The 27,264-nt window shown below is 35.6% G+C and overlaps 1 protein-coding gene across 1 annotated transcript in view; it reads left to right on the top strand.

Moving 5' to 3' along the window:
• The window catches only part of LRPPRC (leucine rich pentatricopeptide repeat containing), a 104,668-nt gene that overhangs the window by 19,271 nt on the left and 58,133 nt on the right, over window positions 1-27,264 (top strand). The window contains exons 4-14 of the mRNA XM_082643124.1: window positions 1,524-1,645; window positions 1,750-1,808; window positions 2,499-2,585; window positions 3,207-3,333; window positions 3,669-3,813; window positions 4,124-4,269; window positions 4,526-4,631; window positions 4,713-4,820; window positions 11,325-11,443; window positions 13,161-13,254; window positions 16,363-16,429. Coding sequence (XP_082499250.1) covers window positions 1,524-1,645; window positions 1,750-1,808; window positions 2,499-2,585; window positions 3,207-3,333; window positions 3,669-3,813; window positions 4,124-4,269; window positions 4,526-4,631; window positions 4,713-4,820; window positions 11,325-11,443; window positions 13,161-13,254; window positions 16,363-16,429 — 1,180 coding nt within the window. The remainder of the gene's footprint in view (window positions 1-1,523; window positions 1,646-1,749; window positions 1,809-2,498; window positions 2,586-3,206; window positions 3,334-3,668; window positions 3,814-4,123; window positions 4,270-4,525; window positions 4,632-4,712; window positions 4,821-11,324; window positions 11,444-13,160; window positions 13,255-16,362; window positions 16,430-27,264) is intronic.

Below are 27,264 nucleotides of genomic sequence, written 5' to 3'. Positions count from 1 at the left end.
GACATAAATCACAGCAAGATCCTTTTTGACCCACCTCCGAGAGAAATGGAAATAAAAACAAAAATAAACAAATGGGACCTAATGAAACTTAAAAGCTTTTTGCATAGCAAAGGAAGCCATAAACAAGACGAAAAGACAACCCTCAGAATGGGAGAAAATATTTGCAAATGAAGCAGCTGACAAAGGATTAATCTCCAAAATTTACATGCAGCTCAATATCAAAAAAACAAACAACCCAATCCAAAAATGGGCAGAAGACCTAAATAGACATTTCTTCAAAAAAGATATACAGACTGCCAACAAACACATGAAAGAATGCTCAACATCATTAATCATTAGAGAAATGCAAATCAAAACTACAATGAGGTATCACCCCACACCAGTCAGAATGGCCATCATCAAAAAATCTACAAACAATAAATTCTGGAGAGGGTGTGGAGAAAAGGGAACCCTCTTGCACTGTTGGTGGGAATGTAAACTGGTACAGCCACTATGGAGAACAGTATGGAGGTTCCTTAAACAACTAAAAATAGAACTACCATATGACCCAGCAATCCCACTACTGAGCATATACCCTGAGAAAACCATAATTCAAAAAGAGTCATGTACCACAATGTTCATTGCAGCTCTATTTACAATAGCCAGGACATGGAAGCAACCTAAGTGTCCATTGACAGATGAATGGATAAAGATGTGGCACATATGTACAATGGAATATTACTCAGCCATAAAAAGAAACGAAATGGAGTTATTTGTAGTGAGGTGGATGGACCTAGAGACTGTCATACACAATGAAGTAAGTCAGAAAGAGAAAAATAAATACCGTATGCTAACACATATATATGGAATCTAAAAAAATCAAATAAAAAATGGTTCTGAAGAACCTAGGGGCAGGACAGGAATAAAGACGCAGATGTAGAGAATGGACTTGAGGACACGGGGAGGGGGAAGGGTAAGCTGGGAAGAAGTGAGAGATTGGCATGGACTTATATATACTATCAAATGTAAAATAGATAGTGGGAAGCAGCCACATAGCACAGCGAGATGAGCTTGGTGCTTTGTGACCACCTAGAGGGGTGGGATACGGAGGGTGGGAGGGAGACGCAAGAGGGAGGAGATATGGGGATATATGTATATGTATAGCTGATTCACTTTGTTATAAAGCAGAAACTAACAGCATTGTAAAGCAATTATACTCCAATAAAGACGTTAAAAAAAAATACAGGGCTCTTGTCAGCATTTTCTAACAGGAAGGGAATACTATGTTTCATAAGTAAGAGAACTTTTAATCCTTGAATAGGCAGTTACTTGTAACTGTCCATTAATTCAGTAATTACTCTCTTGTATACTTAGTTTCCTCTATTCTGACAGGATTTTTATATAGGTGGGTCTAAATATGGGGTATAACGCTGAAGTGATCATTTTACCCTCGTTTGTTCCATTTAAGTGCATATATTTCAGTTGTGATAAAGGGTATGACTTTAAGTGCTCTTCTAAAAATTTGATTTAAATTTCATTTGTAGGTACTGTGTATGATGTAAGTCACTATAATGCTTTGCTTAAAGTCTACCTTCAAAATGAGTATAAATTTTCACCAACTGACTTCTTGGAAAAAATGGAGAAAGCAAACATTCAACCAAATCGAGTAAGTAGTTGCTATTATAAATGTTTATTGGTCATATCCACTTTTATTTTTACCCAGAAAAAAAAATTTTTTAGGAAGTATTAACTGGCCCATTTCATTGACAGGTGACATACCAAAGGTTGATTGCTGCTTATTGTAATATGGGAGATATTGAAGGTGCCAGGTATGTAGTTCTATAAATGTATGTTTAAGCCAACAAATTTGTAAGTCTTGTAAACCTAGAATATTTTCATTCTTCTTCTTTTTTTTTTTTTAAGTTTCTACTTAGTAAGAAAATTATTTCAGAAGTATTTTAACCTAGCAAATTTGGTCATATGACTTAGATAAAATATAAAATTTTGTAAAAGGGGAAATGTAATTGAAAATTGCTATTTTAATTAAAGATTTCGTTTACTGGAGCAGAAGTTTAAAATTGTTGAGGTACAAAGCTGGCTTTACTTTTTTTTTTAATTGCTGTTTCCAAAAGTAAATGTTCTTAACCATTTACACTGTATTCATTTATAAAACTGATAATATTCTCTTTATTTCAGTGATTTGTATAAAATTAGTTATGACATTTCTCTGCTCATGTAAAATTTATTAATACTTTTGGATGGAGGGTTTAGGAAATAAGGAATAAATTGAAATGTACAGTCTCATTTTTAATGAAATGAATCATTAAACTTTATGCTTTTTAAAGGTTAGTTAATACAGAAGAAACAATCAGATTTTTAAAACTTACCTACTGTTTTTAACAAGAGTACTTCAAGACTATTGATATAACTTCAGGGAGTGGAATTTTGTGTGCACATGTTGTAAAAGGTGTTTTTCATGTGTATTTCCAAGAAGTATTTTTATTTCTCTTTTGTTGCAGCAAGATTCTTGGATTTATGAAAACTAAGGATCTTCCAGTCACAGAGGCAGTATTCAGTGCTCTTGTTACAGGGCATGCAAGAGCTGGGTAATGTTCCACCTAAGGTTTTATTCTCAAGTGAGATTTAAATTACAGAAAATTATTGTGGAAAATTCTTAAATTATGTTTATCTACCCTCTCGAAAAAAATCTTGAGTGTGTGTGGTAGAACATGCACATCTTAAAGTAAATTATTCTTAAATTTATCTGTTTCATCAAACTTTTATTTGAAGATTTCAGTTTTAAAAATTGGACTTGATCCAAAGTAACTGACTTTGTAAAGTTTATTAACTACTCTGCTAGTGACCTGGAAAAGATTTTTATTTTTGAAGAATAATTTACTAAATGTTATTCTTTCCTAAAAAGGTAAATTTGAGTCACAACATACCAAGTGAAAGAGGGCATGTTATTTAATGTCTATGTAATTATTATTTAATTTGGTTTCTCTTTTGGAAAAGTTACCTATAAAAATTTGAGATGTTTATGATCTTTATTATTTCAGAAATCTGTTACCAGTTTAATATGTATTATCCTTTTCTGATGTTACGATTCTAAATGGTACTTAAGAATTCTAATTTTAATAAGCGTAAGTAATACATCCTAGATTAAATGATACGACATTTGGCAGTATTATGGTAATCTGTTTTATTTTCTTTGAATTAACTTACAGAGATATGGAGAATGCAGAAAATATTCTCACAGTGATGAAAGAGGCTGGAATTGAGCCTGGTCCGGACACATACCTAGCACTGTTGAATGCATATGCCGAGAAGGGTGACATTGACCATGTTAAACAGGTGTGACTTATATAAATAAACATACTTTAAAATCATTTGTATAAACTGTGCTATATTTTGCATGATGCAGAAAAGTGTAGTTTATATCTGTTTTTAAACATATCTCTTGTAGACAGTCTTGAAGGAGAATTCTTACTATAGTTCAGTACTTTGGTGTCGATGTAACAGTTATTGTTGGAATAGAATGTTTTTCTGTTTTATAAAAGAAGTCTTAAACCTTTAGATGGTATGCGTTTCTAATTTTTTTAAAATCTTGGTATTTTAATTTATTTAGCTTTAATAAAAAAAAAAACTTGTTTCTAAGTTGTTCTTCTAATTTCTGGAACTGTCTATAGACCCTGGAGAAAGTGGAGAAGTCTGATCTTTACCTTATGGATCGTGATATATTGCAAATTATCTTTAGCTTCAGTAAAGCTGGGTATCCTCAATATGTCTCAGAAATTTTGGGAAAAATTACATATGAAAGAAGATATATTCCAGGTAGTTTTACAATTTTTATTTTCATGATTTTTCTAAAAATAAGAATTACTATTTTTACATGGAAAGGGCATTCTCTAACAATAGGGTATTGTGGTAGATGAACATAGGATTCTTTTAAAGTCAGCTTAATAAACTGAAAAACTTGGGTGAATGAATACGTGGGAATGTTTTGATTTGGAAGTGTTTCACTATTGTTTAGGCAGATAAATCCTTTTGGTATTTGTAGTTCATAAGTTTGTCTTTCATATTGGTAGCAGTGTAGAAATATTGTTCAAATCAGTAACAAAAGATGTCTTTGTTTTCTTTCCAGATACAATGAACCTCATTTTGCTTTTAGTCACAGAAAAATTGGAAGATACAGCATTGCAGATTTTATTAGCATGTCCTATATCAAGGGAAGACAGTCTGAGTGACTTTGGCAGTTTCTTTTTACGACACTGTGTGACTATGAATACGGTATTTACATAGTCCATTTTTACTTTGTAGACAGTGTAATCGGCAGTGAAATAATATTCTTTAAAATAAGAGAACATATTATGAGATTAGACCAACTATAAATATTAAGAGAACTTTGTTTTTGCGTTGGAAGATTATTGGATAGAAAGAGGGTGAGAAGTTCAAATTTTTTATCTCAAAAGTGGTAGAATATTTGCAGAAGGTCAAATGGTAGGATATTTGCAGATTCAGCTGATGTGGTGCCTTTCTTTTCTAGCCTGCAGAGAAGCTTAAAGACTACTGTAAGAAGTTAAAGGAAGCCCAGATGCACACATCTCCTTTCCAGTTCACACTCCAGTGTGCTTTAGTAGCCAAAAAAATGGGTACTATATTCTCGTAATTAAAACTCACATAAATAAATTTTGCTGAGGTAGCTTTGTAATTTTTTATGGTGTCTCTTTCAGATTTGGCAAAAGCTCTAATGAAGGCTCTGAAGGAAGAAGGTTTTCCTATCAGAACTCATTATTTCTGGCCATTACTAGTTGGACATCAGAAGGAGAAAAATGTTCAAGGTTAGGTTTTACCTTTTACAGATTTAATAGTGGTTTAGAGGGCCTCCCTGGTGGCGCAGTGGTTGAGAGTCCGCCTGCCGATGCAGGGGATACGGGTTCGTGCCCCGGTCTGGGAGGATCCCATATGCCGCGGAGCGGCTGGGCCCGTGAGCCATGGCCGCTGGGCCTGCGCATCCGGAGCCTGTGCTCCGCAACGGGAGAGGCCACAACAGTGAGAGGCCCGCATACCGCAAAAAGAAAAAAAAAAAAAAAAAAAAAAAATAGTGGTTTAGATATCCAGTATAACAGTTTCTACACACATCTAATTGAATTATTTGGGAAAACATGCTTATTAGATGTTGTGAGAAAATAGAATTAAGTCATAGTAAAGTATTAGGTAAACGTTTAAAAAACAAACATAATGGCTTTCTTTCATCTCAATTTCATTTCTTAATTCATCTCTGATCTTGATATTCAGACTTGTGATTATGGTTTTAAATAGTTCATTATTTTTAAGATTTTCAAAAAACTCTTTAGTTCTTGATTTTACATACATACAGTGTTTGAAATTAGTTTAGCCTTATTAAAGATAAAATATATACAATCAGACCGTTTTCTTTGTGGACCAGTCTATTTCTTCTTAACTGAGCTGAGTTAAAATAATAGGAAAGGCAGGAAAACTTTTATTGCAAAATGAATGCTCATGACCTGACAGCCAACTGATTGAAGGACAGAAATGTTCAATCTTTCAGGTTCTTAAGTACGTTTAAGCATTTAGCATACTTTTCCCTGTACACATGGGATGTCTATAGGATATGAATAAGAATTGAACAAATACTAAATTTTAGAGTACAGTATCTAATTCTTTGGTTTGCATTATTGGTAATTCAGAAAGAGTAGTCTCATAAAAAGATGCTTTTAACAGGAGTACTTCCCCCTTGGGGAAACAAAAAATGGTCTTTTTCATTTTATCTCGCCGTATAATGTGCTTTAGAATGAGATGCAGAGTTGTTAGTATGACATTGGGTGACAAACAAAATGCACAAACAACAAAAAAAAGTGCTTTTAGCAGACTTTCATATTGCAATTTTATTTAAATACATAGCCGTCTTCTGGTTTAAAGGAAATAGTGAAACAAGTATTCTCTAATTGTTTCTGGCTGTAAAAGTCTCTAAATCCTTTTTAGAAAAATTTTTGTGAAAACAATATGCTAGTTGATTAACTCTTTGCATATCCTCCAGTTCTGAAAACTCTATAAGAGTTAACCTTTAACCCTAGTATTTTTGAACCACAGAAAGTTTACATCATTGCATGAAAATCTTTGACTGTGTTAGTACTGTCTACAATACACAGATATGCAAATACTTTTGGTACTCCTGTTGAAATGTTTGTTTATTCATCAGGTAAATTTGCTTTTCTCAGCCTATCATGGTATCTAGACTTGAATTGGTTACTGCATTTTTACTACTTAGTAAACATGAAAGAATTCAGGTAATTCTTTCCATAGTTGTAGCTCAAACCAGTAGAAAAGTGGACTTTGTCTTGAAGCCATTTTTTTCTTAGAATCAAAGGTGCCTTGTTGAAAGCTCACATTATATTAATGAGGGAACTGAGAGCCCAGAGAGATTCGGTGGCTGATCTTAGGCTCCACATCCAGTTGTCAGTAGTGCTGGGATTAGAACTAGGATTTCTGTCCTCCTGTTTTAAATACTTACTTTTAATACCGTAACACCTCCATATTAGACACTTGTAAATATGCTGTACTTGTTTTATAAAAATTCTTAGCTATGGGTTAAAAATTGGGTATCGATTTTGGCATTAAGGACATATTTAAAAAGTGGTACCAAGTTTTTTAATCAGTGAAGGTTTTACCTGGAAAAGTAGGAAAGCTGGAAAGTTAACTTGAGAGTACAAGAGATTGTTAGCTGTTTTACAGCTTTTAAAAAGTACTTTCTCCTTTGCAGGAAGTCCTGAAATACAGTAAAGTATGTATTCTACAGTCTTTTCTTCATGTAACAGGGAAATGGCTGTGTATATTCTATATAGTTTCTTCAGTGTAAGATAAGAAAGTAAGATTCTTTTTAGTGCAGTGAATTTGTTTTTTGTCTGGGGAAAGTCATTATAAACTGGTAGAAATAAATAATTAACAGAAGAAAATAATGGCTGCAGAGATGGAGGATGTAGAGGAGTGTTTCATAAGGAGTAAATAAAACCCTTCAGGAAATCAAAGAAAGGTATGTAGAGGTCAGATCAGACTGAACCAAGTGCTCAACAGTAGGATGATCAAACTTGTATTGAATTCTAGAATTTTTCTGGCTGCAGATTTGGCCGTCACCAACCCTTAAAAAAGATTCTTATAATGACTTCCTCATGGCTTATCTTGCTAGTATTTTTCTCTGTTGTGCAAATAGAAAAGTCCTCTCTTAGAATTTTAGCAAATTGGCCCAAGTGAGAGGAAATAATGCAGAATGATTGAGGGATTATCTACATTCCTTGGTATATTTAGGAAACATGAAAATAAGAATATGAAACAGATAAAATAGAAAAGGAAGGGCTGGTATGAAAACCTAAATGCCAGTTGACTGAATGGTTGAGTAGATGATACTTTTTAAAAGTAAGAAATTGCCTCCTCATAAAGTGAGCACTCTGGGTAGAGTCTAAAATTATGTGGAGTAAACAGTCCTAGTTGGTGGAATTTGTTCAGGAAAACCATGTATCTTTCCCAATAGTTTGAACTACTTTAATTCTTACAAAACTTTTTGAATGGAGACTTTCCTTTAGATTCATAAACTTTCTTGTGCCTACATTTGAAATATTTTTACTAGATTGTTTAGATTTTCTAAGTTCACAGAGGTTTGGGATCCTCGTTTATCTAAGTTAATATATGATTATTTTAATCTTTTATTTTAAAAAGAAATATGAATTGTATTTTTGAGGAGGATGTATGTAGGTATGTCAGATCAATCACCTTTCCTTCTCCTTACTGAGAAGTGTTTCCCTCTTCCTGTCCCAACTATAGTTACTGAAGGGATATCCTTGTGTGCTTCCTCAGAGTGCTTGAGGGAGTGACTGAACTTGGCTGAGCAATGGTGTGAACCCAGGTTTTCTTAAACCTGCTTTAGTTTCAGTTGGAAAGATACATAAGTTACAAATACCAGCCCAGGTCATCTAAATGAGCAGAATGCACTCCTCTCCCTGAAAAACATTATTGGAAAAATGAATTAAGAGAATGAAATGGATTTGAGGCACAGATGATGAGGGGAAGTGTTTGTATAGGAATAGGAATCTTCTCTCTGTAATCAATTTGTTGGCCTGTTTTCAAACATTAGAAAATGAAAGTTACCTTATGCTAAATTTTAGAAATTATTAGAGTATTTTAAGACAGCTAAAAAAATTAAATCACAGTTACCATTAGCATTTATTTAGTATTTTTAGGGTTTCACACATTTTTTTTTTTTAGTTTTAATGACCACCCTGAGAAGTAAATAGGCAGCTTTATTATCATTCCTGTATGCAAAATGACTTGATCCCACATCCTTCTGATTGGAGGGAAAAGTGTAGGTTTTTGCAGTTTTGTAGTGTTACAAGCACCTGCCAGCAATTAGGAGACAAGGTTTCTTTTTCAAGACATGTCTCTGATCTTGAAGAAATCGCTTACTTTAACAGTTTTGTTAAAATACAGATTATTGGACTTCTAAAGGCATTTCCAGCTTTATTTAAATAGAGAAGTATACACCCCCGCTTCTCCCCACCCACCCAGTAGGCTGAAATGAAAGCCTTGTTAATATGAACCTGATATATTGATCTAAACTGAGTTGTAATACTGCGGTTCTTTTTGTTCAGTATGTTCTGTTTTTCCTATTGACCTCCATCTTCCTGTAGGCCTAGACCACAGAATTTCTTCCATACCTGTGGGTAATATTTACAATTTTTGTTACTTTGCTTCTATCCATTCAATAGGCATGAACTCTTACAGGTCAGAAAATTGCTGTATTTATTGAGTGCCTTAACTCGTATTGCCTTGCTTAATCCATGGGTGGTGGGTAGAAGGATCAAGCCAAAAGGTACATGTTAAAGTGTCTAGAAGGCACGGTTCTGGCATATTGCCATTTCTAGTGTGTAAGCTAAGAAATTATGGCTCAGAAAAGTGGAGTTACTTGCTCAGATTTACACTACCATTAAGTGGAAGAACCAGGGTTGAAAGGTAGGTCTCTTTTTTTTTTTTTTTTTTTTAAAGCTTATGTTTGATTAGGTCCCATTTGTTTGTTTTTGCTTTTTTATTTTTTATTTTTTTATTAATTTATTTATTTTTGCTGTGTTGGGTCTTTGTTTCTGTGCGAGGGCTTTCTCTAGTTGTGGCAAGCGGGGTCCACTCTTCATCGCAGTGCGCGGGCCTCTCACTATCGCGGCCTCTCTTGTTGTGGAGCACAGGCTCCAGACGCGCAGGCTCAGCAGTTGTGGCCCACAGGCCTAGCCGCTCCGCGGCATGTAGGATCCTCCCAGCCCAGGGCTCGAACTCGCGTCCCCTGCATTAGCAGGCAGACTCTCAACCACTGCGCCACCAGGGAAGCCCCCGGTAGGTCTCTTTAAATTGCAAAACCTGTTTTTGTTTTGTCACTTCTCTGTAGTGTCTTATCAGACATTCAGCTATGTACTTTAAACCATGGTCATGAAAGCAGTCATTACTGGCCAGAAGGGACATGGAGGACATTAGATTAGCACAAGACTATTACTAGTAATTGAAAAGCAGCTAAAAACAAAAGAAAAGCAGCTACATCCTCCTGTCAGGTGCTTAGTAATCTTTGCATATGAAGAAGAGCGCAGTGTGATTGCCATTTTATGATAGATATGAAGGTGACTAGTACTGATTCCCAGGAAGTTGTTAGAGGAATAGTTCTAAATTTTGCTTACAATTATTGTTAGACTTTTGTGTGCTATATGGACCGACTCTACATGCATGTTCTCTTAAATTTATAAGTAAGCACATGCTTTGTCTTTCAGGGTTTTTTCCCTCTTATTTTTACATCTTGAAAAATATATCTAATTATCTAAGGTTTTGAAGATATTAGGTAATTTTAAACATAATGAACTGTTTAAAATGTTTTGATCTATAATCTAAATTTTATCTAAAAGAATTGTGCAAATATTCATAATGTAGTTGGACTTGCCTGTATGTTTTTGTATTCAGTGAGAATTTACAGTCAAGTTTTTGTATTAGAGTGTATTACATAACAAATATATAGAAATACAGTTTTTCTGTAGATGATACCATAGGGCAAAAACAGGGACATTTAGGGGAAGTTTTAATACTGTGAAAGTAATGAAGCTAAAGAAGTAAATTTTAAAGAGGAAAACAAGTGAGTCCTTTCTTTTATTAAACTGCTGTCTCTGTCAAAAATAGGTAATACCTGAGTAGTTTGACAATATTCTAGAATTAATTAGTCTGATTTAAATCAGTTTATACTATTTAAAGCTAACTGTAGCTTTGGAAAACATGAACTGTACTTTTAAGAAGTTAATAAAAGATATTTTTACAAATGGGGGAAGAGAAAGGACTTTTATAGTTTAAAATATAATGAGACTAATTCATTAGAATCAGTTCTCTTCATTTTTTGTTCTTGTATTATGAAATAGGAAATCACTTGTTGGTCACAATTAGGGAATTCTTTACGTAAGTGCTTAACTTTTTTTTTTTTTAAACATATAATTTTTTATCAAAGTAATCACTCAGAAAAATCATACATAGTTTTACAAGTCAAATATACTGCACGGTTTATAACAAAAGCAGCCATCCTCTGCCTACTCCATCCCATCTGAGTCCCATACCTGAGACAAAAGTGTTCGTAAGTGCTTAACTTAAAAACACTTAAACTTAAACTTTAACTTAAAAACACTTCCCTGGTGGCGCAGCGGTTGAGTCCGCCTGCCGATGCAGGGGACACGGGTTCGTGCCCTGGTCCGGGAAGATCCCACATGCCGTGGAGCGGCTGGGCCCGTGAGCCATGGCTGCTGAGCCTGTGCGTCCGGAACCTGTGCTCCGCAACGGGAGAGGCCACAACAGTGAGAGGCCCGCGTACTGAAAAAACAAAAAAACAAACACTTTTGTCTTGGAAAGATCTCCTCTCACCCCATCCCTCTAAACCCTTCTCTCTGCAGTATTTAGTCATGTCAAGTTTTATTTTGTAGATCCATATTGCTCTGTGATAGCGGTGCTGTTTTATGATCTCTGTTCAGTTGGGATATTGGAAATTACTAAGCATCTTGCTTGCTTTCATTTTTCTTATAATTTCTAGGGTATTTCCTTAGCACTGTCTCCTGAATTAATAGGGAGAGATGAAGGAAGGAGCAATAAAATTGTTTCATTTATCATCTTACTATCCAGTTCTGTTGTTCTTTCTCTTTCAGATAAACAAAATGCTGAGTACTTTTCCTACATTATAATTCAGAAAGTAAATGAACTGAACTTTTTGATTGTTAATTTATTCCAAGTTCCTCATCTTTGTGCTTCTAAATTTGATTTTACAGGTATAGTTGAAGTCCTCAAAGGAATGCATGAAATAGGAGTAACTCCTGATCAGGAGACATACATAAATTACGTGTTTCCATGCTTTGACAGTGTAAAGTCAGTTCGTGCTATTTTGCAGGTGAGTGCGAGTGTGGTTTTAATTTCATAATTGAAGAACATTTTTTCTCCCTAATGTTTCGTGGTAATCAAAAAAAAAAAGTCACTGAGCTGAGACTAAAATGGTTATGTTGGTATATAATTTTCTGAAACTTTGTAAAAATATTGGTTAGTGTAACATCTGTAGTTTTTTTTTTTTTTTTAATATTTATTTATTTATTTTGGCTGCACCAGGTCTTAGTTGTGGCATGTGGGATCTTTAGTGTGACATTCAGGCTTCTTAGTTGTGGCATGTGAACTCTTAGTTGCAGCATGCATGCGGGATCTAGTTCCCCTACCAGGGATTGAACCTGGGCCCTCTGCATTGGGAGTATGGAGTCTTACCCACTGGACCACCAGGGAAGTCTAGCATCTGTAGTTATTAAACGTAAAAGTCTTACAAAGGTAAAGTAGTGTTTTTCTTGTGTGTTGAAAAGACAGTATGCCAGTATCAGACAAAATTTAAATGAAACAGTTTCACTCTTTAATCCCACTCTACAGTGCAACTGTACCTTTCATTTTTGAATATTACTTTTCACTTCTATATGAATTTTCATAATAAACTCTTAGGATTATTTACTATTCTGTTTTTTTTTTTTAAGTAATCTTTTCTTTGACCCCAGAGCATTGTTTTCCTGCCAGATAATTCCTGTCCCCACCAGAATAAGTAAGGCATTTATAAAGGGGCATATGAAAAATTGACCCAGTGCACTGGGTCAGCAATGGTTACACTTTCCGTTTTCAGAATAAAGTGCTATGCAATTAGGAACAACGTGGTGGAGTACCACACATTTTAGTAAGAAATATTTTGTTCAGAAGACCTGTTTCCTAGGTGGTTATTCACATAATGCCTTTATTTTTCTAATATTGTTAGAGTGTTCTTTCCTTGAAATGATTTCATAATTACAGTCCTCTTAAATGGAGAGTTTATGTCTTGAGTGTCTTTACCTTTCTTCCCTGAGTATTTAACAGTGTGTTTTGACACTGTGCTATACATATTTTACTGTTAAAAAATATATTTAAAAAAGTAATTTTCCCACATGTTCTTGTTTCCCCAAAACCTACTTTTTTCACTTGGCACCTTTACATTATAGTATGTAATTCCACAAATGATTGTTTATGCTTGTATGATGTTTTATTGTGTGGATATACTGTAATTTATCCTTATTCATTTCTTATTATTGATTAGTTAATTTTTAATATTGTGCTATTATTATAAAGTGGTTCAGTAAACATGTTTGGCTAAATTTCAGCCCATATACTTAGATTATTAAATATGATGTTGAGATAAGTCATTAGCCATTTGGAGTTAAATAAAAATAAATTTGATCTTTACCTCATTATATGTCTTAAAATATCATTTTAGATCAATGCATTCAATTTTTATTTTGTTGTTAATTAGAGAATTGTTCTAATGTCTTCAATAGTAAACTCTTCCTAGAAGGAAGGCACTCTGAGGGTAACAGATTATATGAATTTGAAGATAAGCATTTAATTTGGTATGTTGGGACTGTATCTCATAGCTTTTGCTGAAGTTTGATTATTCAGTTTATTTGCATTATTTTAGAAAACGATCTTTTTTAAATGAAGGATTATCAGAATACGGTCATATAAAGAAATGGGAAAACAGGAAATTTGAATGACATATCAAAATATTTTTAGTTGAGGTGTATTATCATTGAAATATGCTTTATCCCTAGGAAAATGGATGTCTACATGAAGATAGTATATTTTCTCAAGCTGAATTGAGAATTGAAGCAGTAAATGGAAACTTAGACTATATTTTATCATTTTGTAAGTATGCAGCATTAGAAGAAAGCTTGACAGGTGTTAATTTCAGTTACTTTTGAGGGCATACAGGGTGGTTCATGCTCTCACTGCCTGCCTCAAGTAGTTCAAAGTATTTTCCTCAAAATCAAGGAAGTTTTTATATGTTTTATTTGTTAGCCTTATAAGATAGTTTATGAGTTTAACTTGTAGATAATTTGGAAGTAACTTTAAAGTTAATAGGACCTTGGAGATAACGTGGTGTTGGGTTAGACTGGGGACCCAGAGGACTTGGGTCCTATTTATAATTAAGCTGCTGATTATAGGACCTGAGACAAATATCCGTATTGTTCTTTTGTTTCAATTTTATGAAATGGCATAGTATTGCCTATCTGTCTACCTTGTGGGAGTTGTGAGAATCATAAGAGATCTTGTTTTTGAAAGTGTTTTCTAAACTAATGCCTATTATGGCCCTCAGTTACACGAAGCCATCTCCCAGTCCTCATTATTAAAAATACAGTAAATGTTTCCAAACACTTATAAATGATAGGGTGCTTTACAACGTTCATCACATGTTAATAAACTTCCTCCATTGATAGATGAAGAAAGGCAGAGAGATGTTAAATGATTTGCCCAAAGTTAGTGATTGAGTCAGACCCAACCAAGATCATCTAATCTTAAACTTATTTTTCCACTGTACTATGTTTTAATTTTAATAAATTAGGCATTTTTTAATTTTAATTTTTAACATATCTATGGCATTATCTTGACAGTGTTTCAGATCTTGTGAAAGAGATATCATTTAAAAATAAATATACAAACATCAATTTCTAGCCCACCGAAATGTTAAAAGTTAAGATTTTATTAACTATTTTCAAATTGTGTAAGCGGAAGCTTTGTAAACACCAGATTACTGGTATATATTACCTGTGTCTGAGTTACTTAAAATAGTTTATTGTATTATTATAAGGGGAAAGGCGAAGTGTTCAGTGTGAAAGCGTTGACTGTTAGAGGTGTAGTTATTTGAGTGTAAGGTTGAGTAGTAATGCTGGCTGCTATCCGAGAGTACTGATTTTGCCTTCTACTCTGTATAATACATAGATTTTCCATGCTGACAAGATGAAAACAGAGAAGCATTAGCTGAGGAATCTAGGTGCATAAGGTGGATACATGAGAGCTGCCTTTTCCCTTTATCATACCATCCATTCCACTTCATTGTCAACCTCTTGAGTTTTTTCACACTTGATTGTTGCTAAGGAAACTAGATGCTTTTTGTCAGCAGCCTTCCATCTTGCTGAGATGTTTCTGGTCACCTTTTTAATGAATAAAAACTTGATAATATTCTGTAAAATAGTAATTTGAATAGTTTAGAAATAAGTTTCCAAGAGGTTGTTTATTAAATATGAAAAAGAAACATGCCATGAACTTAAAGACTAAAGAAGATTTCAGCTTCCTCACCCTTTGAATTACAGATCTTTGAAGAGCAGTTAGTTCTATAATTGCTGGTATTCCCTGTAGGCTGCTTGTAGATAGGCACTTTTGGTTACTACGAGGAATGGCAGGTAGTAGAGAAAAGTAAATGGCTTGTCTTTTTTTTTTAATTGAGGTATAATTGATACACAATATTATATTAGTTTCAGGTGTACAGCATAATGATTCAATATTTGTGTATATTGCAAAGTGGTCACCACAGTAAGCCTGGTCAACATTCGTCCACATACGTGGTTACAAAAATTTTTTTTTCTTGTGATGAGGATTTCAAAGATCTACTCTCTCAACAACTTCCACGTATGAAATATAGTATTATTAACTGTAGTCACCATGCTGTACATTCCATCCCCCTGACTTATTAAATGGCTTATTTTGATCAAGTTTGTGGAGTAGTAAGAAACATTTTCCCACTTGATTTTGTAGGCATGGAAATTAATTTGATCAGGCAAAATGAAAGGTTACCGAAAAGCATGTGGTGTATCCACTTTAAAATTCCTGAGTGACTAAATACAGCTCATTTCAGAGACGATTTTTAGAGTTTTAAATGCCACATGAAACCACTGAGAAACTTATGCTTCCTGTTCAAGGGATCTAACAGTCAGTCTAAAGTATTTCTCCTTATGTGTGCGGGTTAAATTTTTATTCATATTTAGGGAGATGAGCAAATCTTAAAACCTACTCTGATTTTTCCCATGAGTTTTTTTTTTAAGTTAACCAGCTATCTTAATCTTTACCTAAACTGTATTTATTAATTCTGTCTTCAGAATTTGCCTCCACTATGAGTTCCTATCTAAGTCCATCGCTCTTGAATCATTCAGTAGCAGCTTTGCATATATACTGAAAAGATTAAAACAATCACTTATAACATGGCACTATTTTAATATAGTGACAGGGAAAAATAAATTCAGGATATGCCTACTGTGATTCTGTCCCAAGCTAATTATGGCAAGGGTTATGTGGAGAACCAGGTCTTATGCATTAAGGCCTGATTCTTATACTAAGGCAAATCAGGCTTAGAATGTCAGCATTGAAACATACAAGGCTGTAGACTTAAATACCAAAATGAATAGTAGAGCAAACAAATCATCAGAAAAGTGAAAGAGTATAAATCAGTTACATAACAGAGGTAAAGAGGTTATTACGACTTTAGGTTGTCACTCTTGCATGAATGTAGGTCATAGATCATGTGGAAAATAGAATGAGGAAGTGTAAGTGGTTCAACAGAATCCAACACCACTCTCAGAAAAGAACTTTCCTCCACATCTTCTGTCTTTAAAGGGTAGTTACAGTCTCTCCCTTCATAGTGCCATGTTGTCCAGTAACATACAGCCTTGGTATGTGTACCAGACTGACTGCATATGCTGGTAGATTAGTTATTGCCATTTATACAAAAGAATATTTATAAATTCATTAGTTGTATAGATTTATGTAAATGAAGTAAAGTGTTTTAAAAGGATAGCTTAGATTGCCAGTATATATTTCTGTAATTTCTAATTAACTTTGTATGAAAACTTTTCCATTTTTAAAATAATATTTCCCAGATGAAAATTGAAAGGTATTGGTATAAATGTGCTTTCAAATAAATTGATAATTTAAGTTTTTGGTTTTGGTCTGGGGTTTTATGATGATTATTTTCTTTTGCAGTGGAATCAAATACATTGCCTTTCTCATTTGCTTCATTGAGAGGCAGCCTAATTCTAGGCTTTAGGAGGTAAGATGATCACCTTATATAATCTTTGCCTGAATATAGACTGATTTCTCCTTTTTGACCTACTGTGTGAGGAAAGAAACGGATATTCTTATCTTCCAATATACTAGTTACCTGAAATAACCTTATCTATTTTATTCTTCCTACTAAGTAGTTGTGAGTTTAGGCTGCCTTTTTTTTATCATCTATTCCAAGAAATTCATACTGATTTGGTAGAGGTCTTGTTTCAAAAAAAGAAAGCACTCTTTGAATATGGCGAGTTGGAGTTATAGACAAATTTGCATGTATATTTGATTTATACTTTGAGCATTTAATTACAAGAAGACTTTTATTCAGTGTAATACTACTCTCCTCCTCAGTCTGCTCAGGGAACGTTAATGACCTTTTCTCCCAATTTTGTTGTTTTGAAAATATTCAAACATAAAGACAAGTTGAAAGAGTGGTAAAGGAAATACTCACATACCCTTTATGTAGATTCACCAATTGTTGATATTTTGCCATATTGACTTGCTTTCTCTCATACACTTTTTCTCTAATATATACATATGGACATATACATATACATATATACACTTTTTCTCCTTTTTTGCTGCACTCCTTGAAGTTGTAGACATCATGATACTGGATCCTTCAACATATCTCTCAAGAATAAGGTCATCATCTATGTAATCACAATACCAGTATCACTCCTAAAAATTAACAATACTATAATATCAACTAATATACATAGTGTGTGTAAGATTGTCCCAGCTGTTCTAAAATTCTTTTATAGCTGTTTTACTTTTTGAGGATTCAGTTAAGTTCATGCACAGTATTTGATTGCTATCTCTTTATTCTCTTAAAAACAATTCCTTACTTTTTTGGTGGTGGTGGGGAAAGAGTCGAGGCTTCTTTCTCTATAGAATGTCCCTCTCATATTTTGTGTTTACCTAATTTTTCCCTCACGATCAGACTCAGACTGAACATTTTTAGCAAGTATATGTGATTGGCATTTCTTAAGGAATGTAATGTCAGGTGTCCAACTTTGGTGCCATCAGCTAATTTTGATCATTTGCTTACATTGGTGGCCCCCACTTCTCTTCCTTGCAAAGGAACCTCATCTTCTTTGTAATTAGTAAGGCATCTGTGGGGTGATACTTTGAGATAGTGTGTCTACCCTGTTTCCTAGCACCTTTCACTCAGTGGTGATAGTAGCCGTTGGTAGTCCTTGTTGAATCATTTGTTAGCAGAGGTGGTTGCAAAAGGATGAGTTTCTAATATTGTCATTCTTTCTGTGTTTATAATGTTAATGACTTCTGATATTGATCCCAGTAATTTTTAGACTGTTTGTTGATGGAAGCACTAGGTTTTCTGTTGACATCTCCGGAACCTCCATTGCAGGCAAGAAGAGATAGAACAAGTAGGAGGGATTCTTGTTGCCATTCTTTATTTAGCCAGTACAGTTCCACTCCTCTCATGCACCTACGTACATTTAAATAATTTCTGTTTTCCTGAAGTTAAGAAAAAAAAAACAAAACCAAGGTCTGTGCCTTTAAAAATAAAATTTGAAAAATACAGAACACATAATCAAGTAGATAAAAATGCTAGTAGAGCCAGATTTTAAAACAAGAACCCATAATGCATTATGAAGTGAAATATAGTGACTTTTCATATAATTGTCCTTGACAAAAGACTTGAAAAAAAGTTTTTCATATAAACTTCCAGATCATGGGTATTTCCTTCTTTACCTTTATTATTACTTTTTTAGTCAGTTTGAAAGGCGGTTGTTATATTTCACAAATCCTACACTTCTTTTTTTTTTTTTTTTTTTTTTTTGTGGTAGTGGGCCTCTCTCTCACTGTTGTGGCCACTCCCGTTGCGGAGCACAGGCTCCGGACACGCAGGCCCAGCGGCCATGGCTCACGGGCCCAGCCATTCCGCGGCATGTGGGATCTTCCCAGACCGGGGCACGAACCCGCGTCCCCTGCATCGGCAGGCGGACTCTCAACCACTGCGCCACGAGGGAAGCCCTAGGCTTCCTTTTTTTAAAAAATAAATTTATTCATTTTTGGCTGCGTTGGGTCTTCGTTGCTGAGCTCAGGCTTTCTCTAGTTGCAGCGAGTGGGGGCTACTCTGTTGCAGAGCAGGGGCTCCAGGCCTGTGGGCTCAGTAGTTGTGGCTCATGGGCTTGGTTGCTCCGTGGCATGTGGGAGCTTCCCAGACCAGAGCTTGAACCCTTGTCCCCTGCATTGGCAGGTGGATTCTTAACCATTGAGCCACCAGGGAAGCCCAATCCTAGACTTCTTAAACAAAGTACTTGGACTATAAAGTTGATTCATTATGATGAAAAAAACCTAATTGCATATTCTGATATATACCTAGGTCAGTCATCGACCTTTTTAGTGGCTTAAAGATTATAGTATGGAGAGCTGCTCACCTCTCCAGTAAGCGTGTCTGGTTGCTGTGTTTTCTGTTTCTACTTTTTAATTTTGTGTCATCTTTGCTGTAAGATTTTTTTTTTTTTTTTTACTGTCCCTCTTGACAACTTTCAGTGTACTTAACCTTAACCTACATACACTAAAATAATTTGCTGTTTCTGGTTTATTTTATTTTATTTTTTTAAATAAATTTATTTATTTATTTTTGTCTGTGTTGGATCTTCGTTTCTGTGCGAGGGCTTTCTCTAGTTGCAGCGAGCGGGGGCCACTCTTGTTGTGGAGCACAGGCTCCAGATGCGCAGGCTCAGTAGTTGTGGCTCACGGGCCCAGTTGCTCCGTGGCATGTGGGATCTTCCCAGACCAGAGCTCGAACCCGTGTCCCCTGCACTGGCAGGCAGATTCTCAACCACTACACCACCAGGGAAGCCCTGTTTCTGGTTTATTGTGGGCTGGGAAGTTAGGTACCCTAATGCACTGCAATTTGGAAAAATAAAATGTTCTAAATAAGGGCATGCTTATCTTTTTTTGCTCCTATTTTGTAACAGAGATTTTGTGGTAGCTATTTTGATTAGTAGAACATAAGTTCCATGTTTGTTTGGTTTATTGCACTATCTTCAGCATGTAGATATTAATACCTGGCACATGATCAGCACTGTTGAATTAATTATCGAGGCCTTATATATTCTGTGTTTCTGCCTCTGTTTTTGAGCATTCCCCTTAATTCACCAAGTATTTATTGTTGAGATTGGAGATGTTGGTTAGGATCAGATTGTAAAATTTTTTAAAAACATGAAGGAACTTGTCCTTTGTTCTGAAGAAAGTAGACTAACTTGTGCAGTGTGGAGGCTGGCTGAAGCAGAGATACATCTAGGATGTATTTGAATCTCAGACGTTATATTGTTCACTTCTAGAAATTCAGATTTTTTTTTAATCTTCCATGTCTCCTTATCATGTTCATGCTTCTTTCTTCTCTATATGGAGATATTAATGATAGATGTTTTGATGTTCTTGCCTACTAATTCTGTTAATTTTTTTTTCAGACATCATACATTTGTACTTGTTTATAATTTCTGATTGGATGCCAGATGTGGATTTTATGTTGGTGGATACGGATTTTTTTTTTTTTCAATTCCTCTAAATATTTTTGAGTTTTGTTCTGAGACAGTCTTAAGTTACTTGGAACAGTTTTCTTAGCGCTTGCTTCTGTGCCTTGTTAGGTAGGACTAGAGCAGCTTTTTTTTTTTTTTTTTTTTTTTTTTTGCGGTACGCAGGCCTCTCACTGTTGTGGCCTCTCCCGTTGCGGAGCACAGGCTCCGGATGCGCAGGCTCAGCGGCCATGGCTCACGGGCCCAGCTGCTCTGTGGCATGTGGGATCTTCCCGGACTGGGGCACGAACCCACGTCCCCTGCATCAGCAGGCGGACTCTCAACCACTGCGCCACCAGGGAAGCCCTAGAGCAGCTTTTAGTCTAGGATTATTCCCACTAAATTAGTCAAGCCCTATACTATTAAGGTAGTATCCTCCTGATAATGATAATTCTATCTGCTAGCCCATGTATTTTGAGATTATTGGGAATGTGAACTATTCCAATTCCATGTGTGGGTTTTGGGAATTGTCTTTTTTTGAGCTTCTGGAAAGTTCTCATGTAGTTTCCTGGACTTCGGATTGTTTCTTCACTCGAATGTGCTTATCAGTACTTAGCTGAAGCCTGAGGACAACCCTCTGCAGTTCTCCAGGGCTCTCTATTTGTCAAGGTCTGTCTGCTCTGATAGTCCGCCCTATAAAAACAAGTTTTAATTAGTCCCTTCCAGAGAAATATTTTAAATCTCTAGGTTCTAAAACTGTATTATGTTGATGAATTTTTCTTATTGTAGAGACCGAAAAGTTTCAGGTTGTGGTAATTTGGCATTAATCATAAGAATGTGCAAAATTTGAAGTATTTGACTAGAGGTAATTTCTTTCTTTTCCTCCCACCCCCAAAACTATTAAAAATTCAAAACATAGTCATTACAGTCCATTATCTTGGCATTAATGTAGCCTTCTATTCTTTCAATTGATGCTGAACCAAATAGTATATATATTTTCAAATCCCTTTGTCAGTACATTCAGTACAGCTTTTGAAACAGTCACCTATCACATGCTTCTCAGGGTCCAGTTGTACTCTTCTGGCAACTTTAGAATTGGCTGAGTGACTGAAAGCTGTTCTGAAAACCAAACTGATTGGTAATGCCAGTAGAGTCTTGCAGCTCCTATAAGGATTAGCCCATAAGAGATTCACTTAAAGTTACCCAAAAAAAATTATTCATAGTTATCAGAAATAAGTTATAAAACATTAAATGAGATAGCATAGTCACTTTAGCTAATTCTAAGGGAAACTTGGATGTGCATTTCGGTATTGGAATGCAATTTTTGTAAGAGTTATCTGCCCTTAGTATTACCTGCCTAATAGTGGTAGATCCATGGGCCAAGAGGCAGTAGTTCCTCCCATGTGTTCTGTAACCTGTTTGGGCCCAGATTAATTTTTTATGCCATCCCACAATATTTTTGAAAGACCAACACTATTTTCTTCATATATTCTGAGAGTGGTGTTTGAGTGGTGTTTAAGTGGCAAGCTAGTATTTCTGTAAATTGATAAGCTCAGGAGATGGTCATTGAATACCAATTAAGTGTCATGCCTTCCCAAAGTTTCCCAATGTATACACCAAATTGGTAGCCTATAGAGGCGAAGTCACCTATATAAAATGTTTAAAATTCAGTATTGCTATTAGGGTGGGATTATTCAAGGTTATTAGGGAATTTTTACTTAAAAAATTTTTTTTTTAAATAAAGCTATTTTAAAGAATTTGAGGGCCTCCCTGGTGGCGCAGTGGTTGAGAGTCCGCCTGCCGATGCAGGGGATACGGGTTCGTGCCCCGGTCTGGGAGGATCCCATATGCCGCGGAGCGGCTGGGCCCGTGAGCCATGGCCGCTGGGCCTGTGCGTCCGGAGCCTGTGCTCCGCAACGGGAGAGGCCACAACAGTGAGAGGCCCGCGTACTGCAAAAAAAAAAAAAAAAAAAAAAAAAAAGAATTTGAAAGGGCATTTACTCTGACTGGTAAAGTTAGTGAATTCTGTCAAATCCAGGGCAAGAATATGTTTAGTATGAATAAGACTTTCTTTCCTCTTAACAATAGCACCAGCTGAACAAAGTTCAAGTGAGAAAGAAGGCAGTGTACATTTTGTACATTACTGAAAACTTCACCCAGAAATATTGAGTCACTTCTAAGAGACAAAATGTCACTGAAGATAGTTCAAAATTTGGTTGGCAAATACCAAAAAGAGAAATGTTTGAGAATTGGCTTGGAGGCACTTAAGTCTTCATAGTCCATAGATAAAGAGTTCTGTGATATAAGGAGAGATTTTCCTGACCCAGTGGCAAGAGTTTGAACTTGACAAGTGGGAATCTGTACCATTGGAGCAGGGCTGCCTTTCACATGTTGAAAAAAATCAAGTTTCTGACACTAGCCCTGTCACAGTCAACCAAGTTAAGTGCCAGGTGTGAAGTTCCTCTTTTCAGTCAGCCAGTGAGGCTCCCACTCATGACATTTTTACAAGGAGAAGGGAAGTACTTCATGAAGTACAGTTTGTGAGTACTCAGGAAATATTAGCTCTTAGTGTGTGTTAAAGGCTGGGACTGTGAGGTAATAGGTAATTCAAGAATGAATAGGAATCTTCTTGCCCCCAACTTGTTAACTAGGTACCAGAAAATAGGAAAGCAACTGCAAACTTCTCTTGATAATTATGAATATATAGAGGAGAAGATACTATCTGAATGGATAAAGAAGATGTGGTGTGTACACATGCGCATACGTATACACACACACAATGGAATACTCCTCAGCCATAAAAAGAATGAAACAATGTCATTTGCTGCAACATGGAGAGACCTAGAGATTATCATGCTAAGTGAAGTAAGTCAGAAAGACAAATATCATATATCACTTTTATGTGGAATCTAAAATATGATACAAGTGAACTTATTTACAAAACAGAAACAGACTCACAGACATAGAAAACAAACTTATGGTTACCAAAGGTGAAATGGGGGGAGGAATAAATTAGGAGTTTAGGATTAGCAGATGCAAACTACTATATATAAAAGAGATAAACAACAGGTCCTACTGTATAGCACAGGGAACTATATTCAATATCCTGTAATAAACCATAATGAAAAAGAATATGTGTGTGTATATATATATATATATATATATATATATATATATATATATATATATATATAACTGAATCGCTGTCTCTTTCTGCCAAGGTTAGGGGCGGAATGGGTCAGGGCAAGATGTGTAGAGAAGGTGCTGAACTGAGGTTAAAGGATGAATAAGCATTTGCCCAGGGGAAGGAAGGGCATTCCAGGCAAAGGCATTGAAGCTGAGAGAACAGTGCATTTGGGAACCTGATGATAGATTGACATAATGGTTGCCCATGAAATAATGGCAAGAAATAAAGCCAAAATGGTAGCCTGGGGCTCTTCACAAATGATCTCATTCTAAGTTATGAAGTTTAGACCTTGAGTCATGGCTTTCAGCCGCTGAAAGATTGACATAATGAAGGTTAAGACTGACAATGGATATTTGAAGCGGGGAGAAAAGGGTACCGGTAAGGGTAGGTGGGGGAATAGGACAACAGCAAGAGGTAATCAACAATTCGTGGAATCCTTTTAGGTGCCTGTGGAACTTCCGGTGAAGATAATTCTAAACTTAGCCTTTCTGAGTCTGCTTCTTCTGGGAAACAGGGAATTTAAATACCTACTTGTAGGATTGTCTTAAAAATTAAAAAATATAATGCACTTGGAACCTAGTACAGAGGATTGTTTTTAAGGAGCACCTAGGGAAGGAGAATTTCTGAAACAGATTGAGTAGCATCACTGGAAGACTGGCAGGGAATGATCAACAACACAAATCTCAAAACTTAGTCAAAGGGGACCAGAAGGTGTTAGTTGAATTTTGAATTGAGATTAGTGGTAATAGTAAGAGTACTTTCAGTGGAGGTTTGGGGCCAGAAGCCAGATTGCACGGATTGAATGTGTGATGAAGAAGTGTTAACTATCCTTCACACAGCTTAGTTTAAAAGATTCTGTGTGGGGTTTTTTAGTTTTTTCTGGACCTGTGCCATCTGTCATGAAGCTTCACGTTCAAGGTAGTGCTTTTAGTCATTTTCAGTTACTTTAGATATGTGTACGGTTTTGCAGGTTTGCCTCTTTGCCTTCCCTAGGTACTTCATGCCAGGTTTGATGGCAATTTACTATCTTAGGAATACTTTTTGTTCTACATTAAGTTGATGTTTGATGAAAGATATGATTAAAGTAGCTTTCCTTAAAAAGAAAGCCCAGTTTATTAATGCTGAGAGTTAGAATAGAGATGTAAAATTTAGACCAGAGATGGTATGTATTTATTTTTCATTATGGAGCTTTCAATCATTCACGAAAGTAGAACTCCAAAGTAGCCACTGCCCAGCTTCAACAGTTAAGATTTGGGCAGTCTTGTTTCATTTATTCCTTCCCCACCGCCACCCCCCTTTTTTCCCCTAGACTGTTTAAAATTATGGACCTCTTGTCATTCTGTCTCATGTATACCTCAGAACTTACTTTAAATAAAACAACCACTGTAATGTTATCACACCTGACAAAACTAACAGTAACTGAGAAAACGAATTCACCGAAGTCCCAGAGGGGTCCATGGTACAGGACAGATGACAAACCACTGCAAATCTTGCCACTTAATATTGTGCACTTTTGGGCATTGGCTTCTCAAGTCCTTGCAAACTGATTTCCCTACTCTCCTTATTCCCACCTTCCTCCCCAGCACCACCACCCCCTACCCCAATTCCTTAGGTGTGGTAAGCTTCTACCTACAGGTTCAGGTTTCTTGGAATTAAAGCGGATTCTAGCCTAACCAAAAAAGATGCCTGATTTTTTTATCAATATAGATTTCTACTGTATCTTATTCTTCACTGCACAGCATTTTATCTTCTTTTTTTTTAAACTAATTAATTTATTTTGGCTGCGCCAGGTCTTAGTTGCAGCACGCAGGATCTTCGTTGCGGCATGAAGGATCTTTAGTTGTGGCGTGCGGACTTCTTAGTTGCGGCATGCGGGCTTCTTAGTAGTGGCATGTGAGCCTCTTAGTAGTGGCATGCATGTGGGATCTAGTTCCCCGGCCAGGGCTCGAACCCGGGCCCCCTGCATTGGGAGTGTGGAGTCTTACTTGCTGGACCGCCAGGGAAGTCCATATCTTCATATTTTGAGTGCTCACTCTTCTTTCACTTACTATTTGGCCCAAAAAAAAAAATTTTTTTTTTTTTTTAAACATATAGAAGTGTCAAGTCGGAGGAGGCTGCTCTGTAATCAGTGGATGGATGAGATGAAAAACTTTCTTGTAACAGTTGAGAGATTGTCTTCCAGTTCAGCCTAGAGATACAATTTTTAGGTCAGTTTATCATGTCTTCTGCTAACTGATTACTCAGAGATTTTCCAAAATTGGAAGAAACACTATTAAATGCAGGGCTTTGTAACATTTTTTTCCCCCACTTATGAATAAGATTTCATCTTTTTCAGAACTTTTTCCTAATGTGCTTTAGTAGGAGGGATGATTTTTATTATAAGGCAGAGGATTCTAGAGGGGCATGGAACATGTTTTTATTTTCTGTTTTGAAGTAATTATGGAGTCATGGAAGTTGCAAAGATAGGACACAAAGGGCCTGTATACTCTCCATCCATTTTCCCCCAATGGTTACATCTCATTTTATCACACGTATAGATTTGTGTAACCATTACTGCAGTGAAGATACAGAACTATGCCATCACTACAAATTACCCCCGCCCCCAGTACCTCTTTATCTCCCATCCACCATCCCTAACCTATGGCAACCTCTGATTTGTTCTCAATTTTTATAATTTTAGTTTGCAAAGGTTATATAACTGGACTCATAGAGTATATCATATTTTGAGATTGGCCTTTTTTCACTCAGCGTAATGTCCCTGAAATCCATCCAAGTAGTCGTGTGTGTCAGTAGTTCATTCTGAATGTTTTTAAAGTTAAAATAAGTGCCTTATTAACTCACTATACCAAAACAGTCCACCCTAAACTACCCAACCTCAAGTTTAAAGAGGGCTATGAATTTTTGTGGGTATAGGTTTAAAAAGGCCTGTAAGTTTTGTGGGTATTTTACAATGTTAAGTATAATATACATAATTATAATAAATATATAAATCATATTTGCATTGTAAAATTATCATTAAAATGTAACTAGTCTCTTTAAAGTAGATTCTGTGTTTGAATTAAATATACAAAGCTTATAGACATTAAGTTTACAAAGCTTAAATAGTATAAGACTAGGGTTCATTGGTTACCCAGTTTTGTAAATGATTTTTCATTTAAACAGTCAGAATTTGGGTGAGCTGTTCTTTTTGCTTTCCTGAAATAATTTCAAATTTATAGAAAATTACAAGAGTAGTACAGAGAACTTTATTAACTTTTAGCAGTTTTTGACATTATCATTATACATTCTTTCCATCTATTTATACATGCATGTATATATAAATTTTAATTTTTTGGAACTATTTGGGCTTAGGTTGCATATGTCATGACCCTTTATCCTTAAATATGTCAGTATATAATTCCACAGAACAAAGATGTTCCCTTAACACAACTGCATCACAGTTGACAAATTCAGGAAATTTAACGTTGATGGAATATTTTTATCTAATATAGCTCATATACCAGTTTTATCAATTATTTTCTCTTTCTTGCTCTCTTTATTTTCCTCCCTCCAGAACAGAATCCAGTTCAGGGACGGATGTTAGTTGTCTTTTCTCTTTAATTTTCTCTGATCTGGAACAGTTCTTCAGCCTTTGTCGTTTATGACATTAATAGTTTAATAGTTTTGGAGAATACAGGCCGGTTATTTTCTAGAATGTTCCTCATGATGGTTCCCTGTGATTAGTTTCATGTTACATCCCTGATTGGAATACCACAGGAGTGATGTTCTGTCCTTCTCAGGGAATTATATCTAAAATGTGTCCATCAGCATCTCATTAGTGGTATTAATTTTGATCACTCAGTGAAGATATTGGTGCAATTTCTCCATTATGTGGTTACTGTCTTTACCATTACAAGTAATAAGCAGTCTTGGGTAGATACTTTGAGACCATGCAAATATCCTGCTCCATCAAACTGGGACCCCAAGATTTACTTGTTCTTGAATCAGAGCAAGAGCAAGAATCAGTAAATCTCTTTATTTTGAGGGTTCAAAGTAAATGAGAGTCAATCTTTCTAAATTACCTTGGCTTGAAAATTCACCTTGATTTTGGAAACACTTATTTACTTATATTTTTTAGGGCTTTCATCTGTATGCATTGCATATAATAAT

Source organism: Mesoplodon mirus (assembly GCF_964341445.2).
Source record: "Mesoplodon mirus genome assembly, chromosome: 14".
Lineage (NCBI taxonomy): Eukaryota > Metazoa > Chordata > Mammalia > Artiodactyla > Ziphiidae > Mesoplodon > Mesoplodon mirus.
The sequence above is the reverse complement of the archived record's forward strand: the minus strand, read 5'-3'. Positions and strand labels throughout refer to the sequence as shown.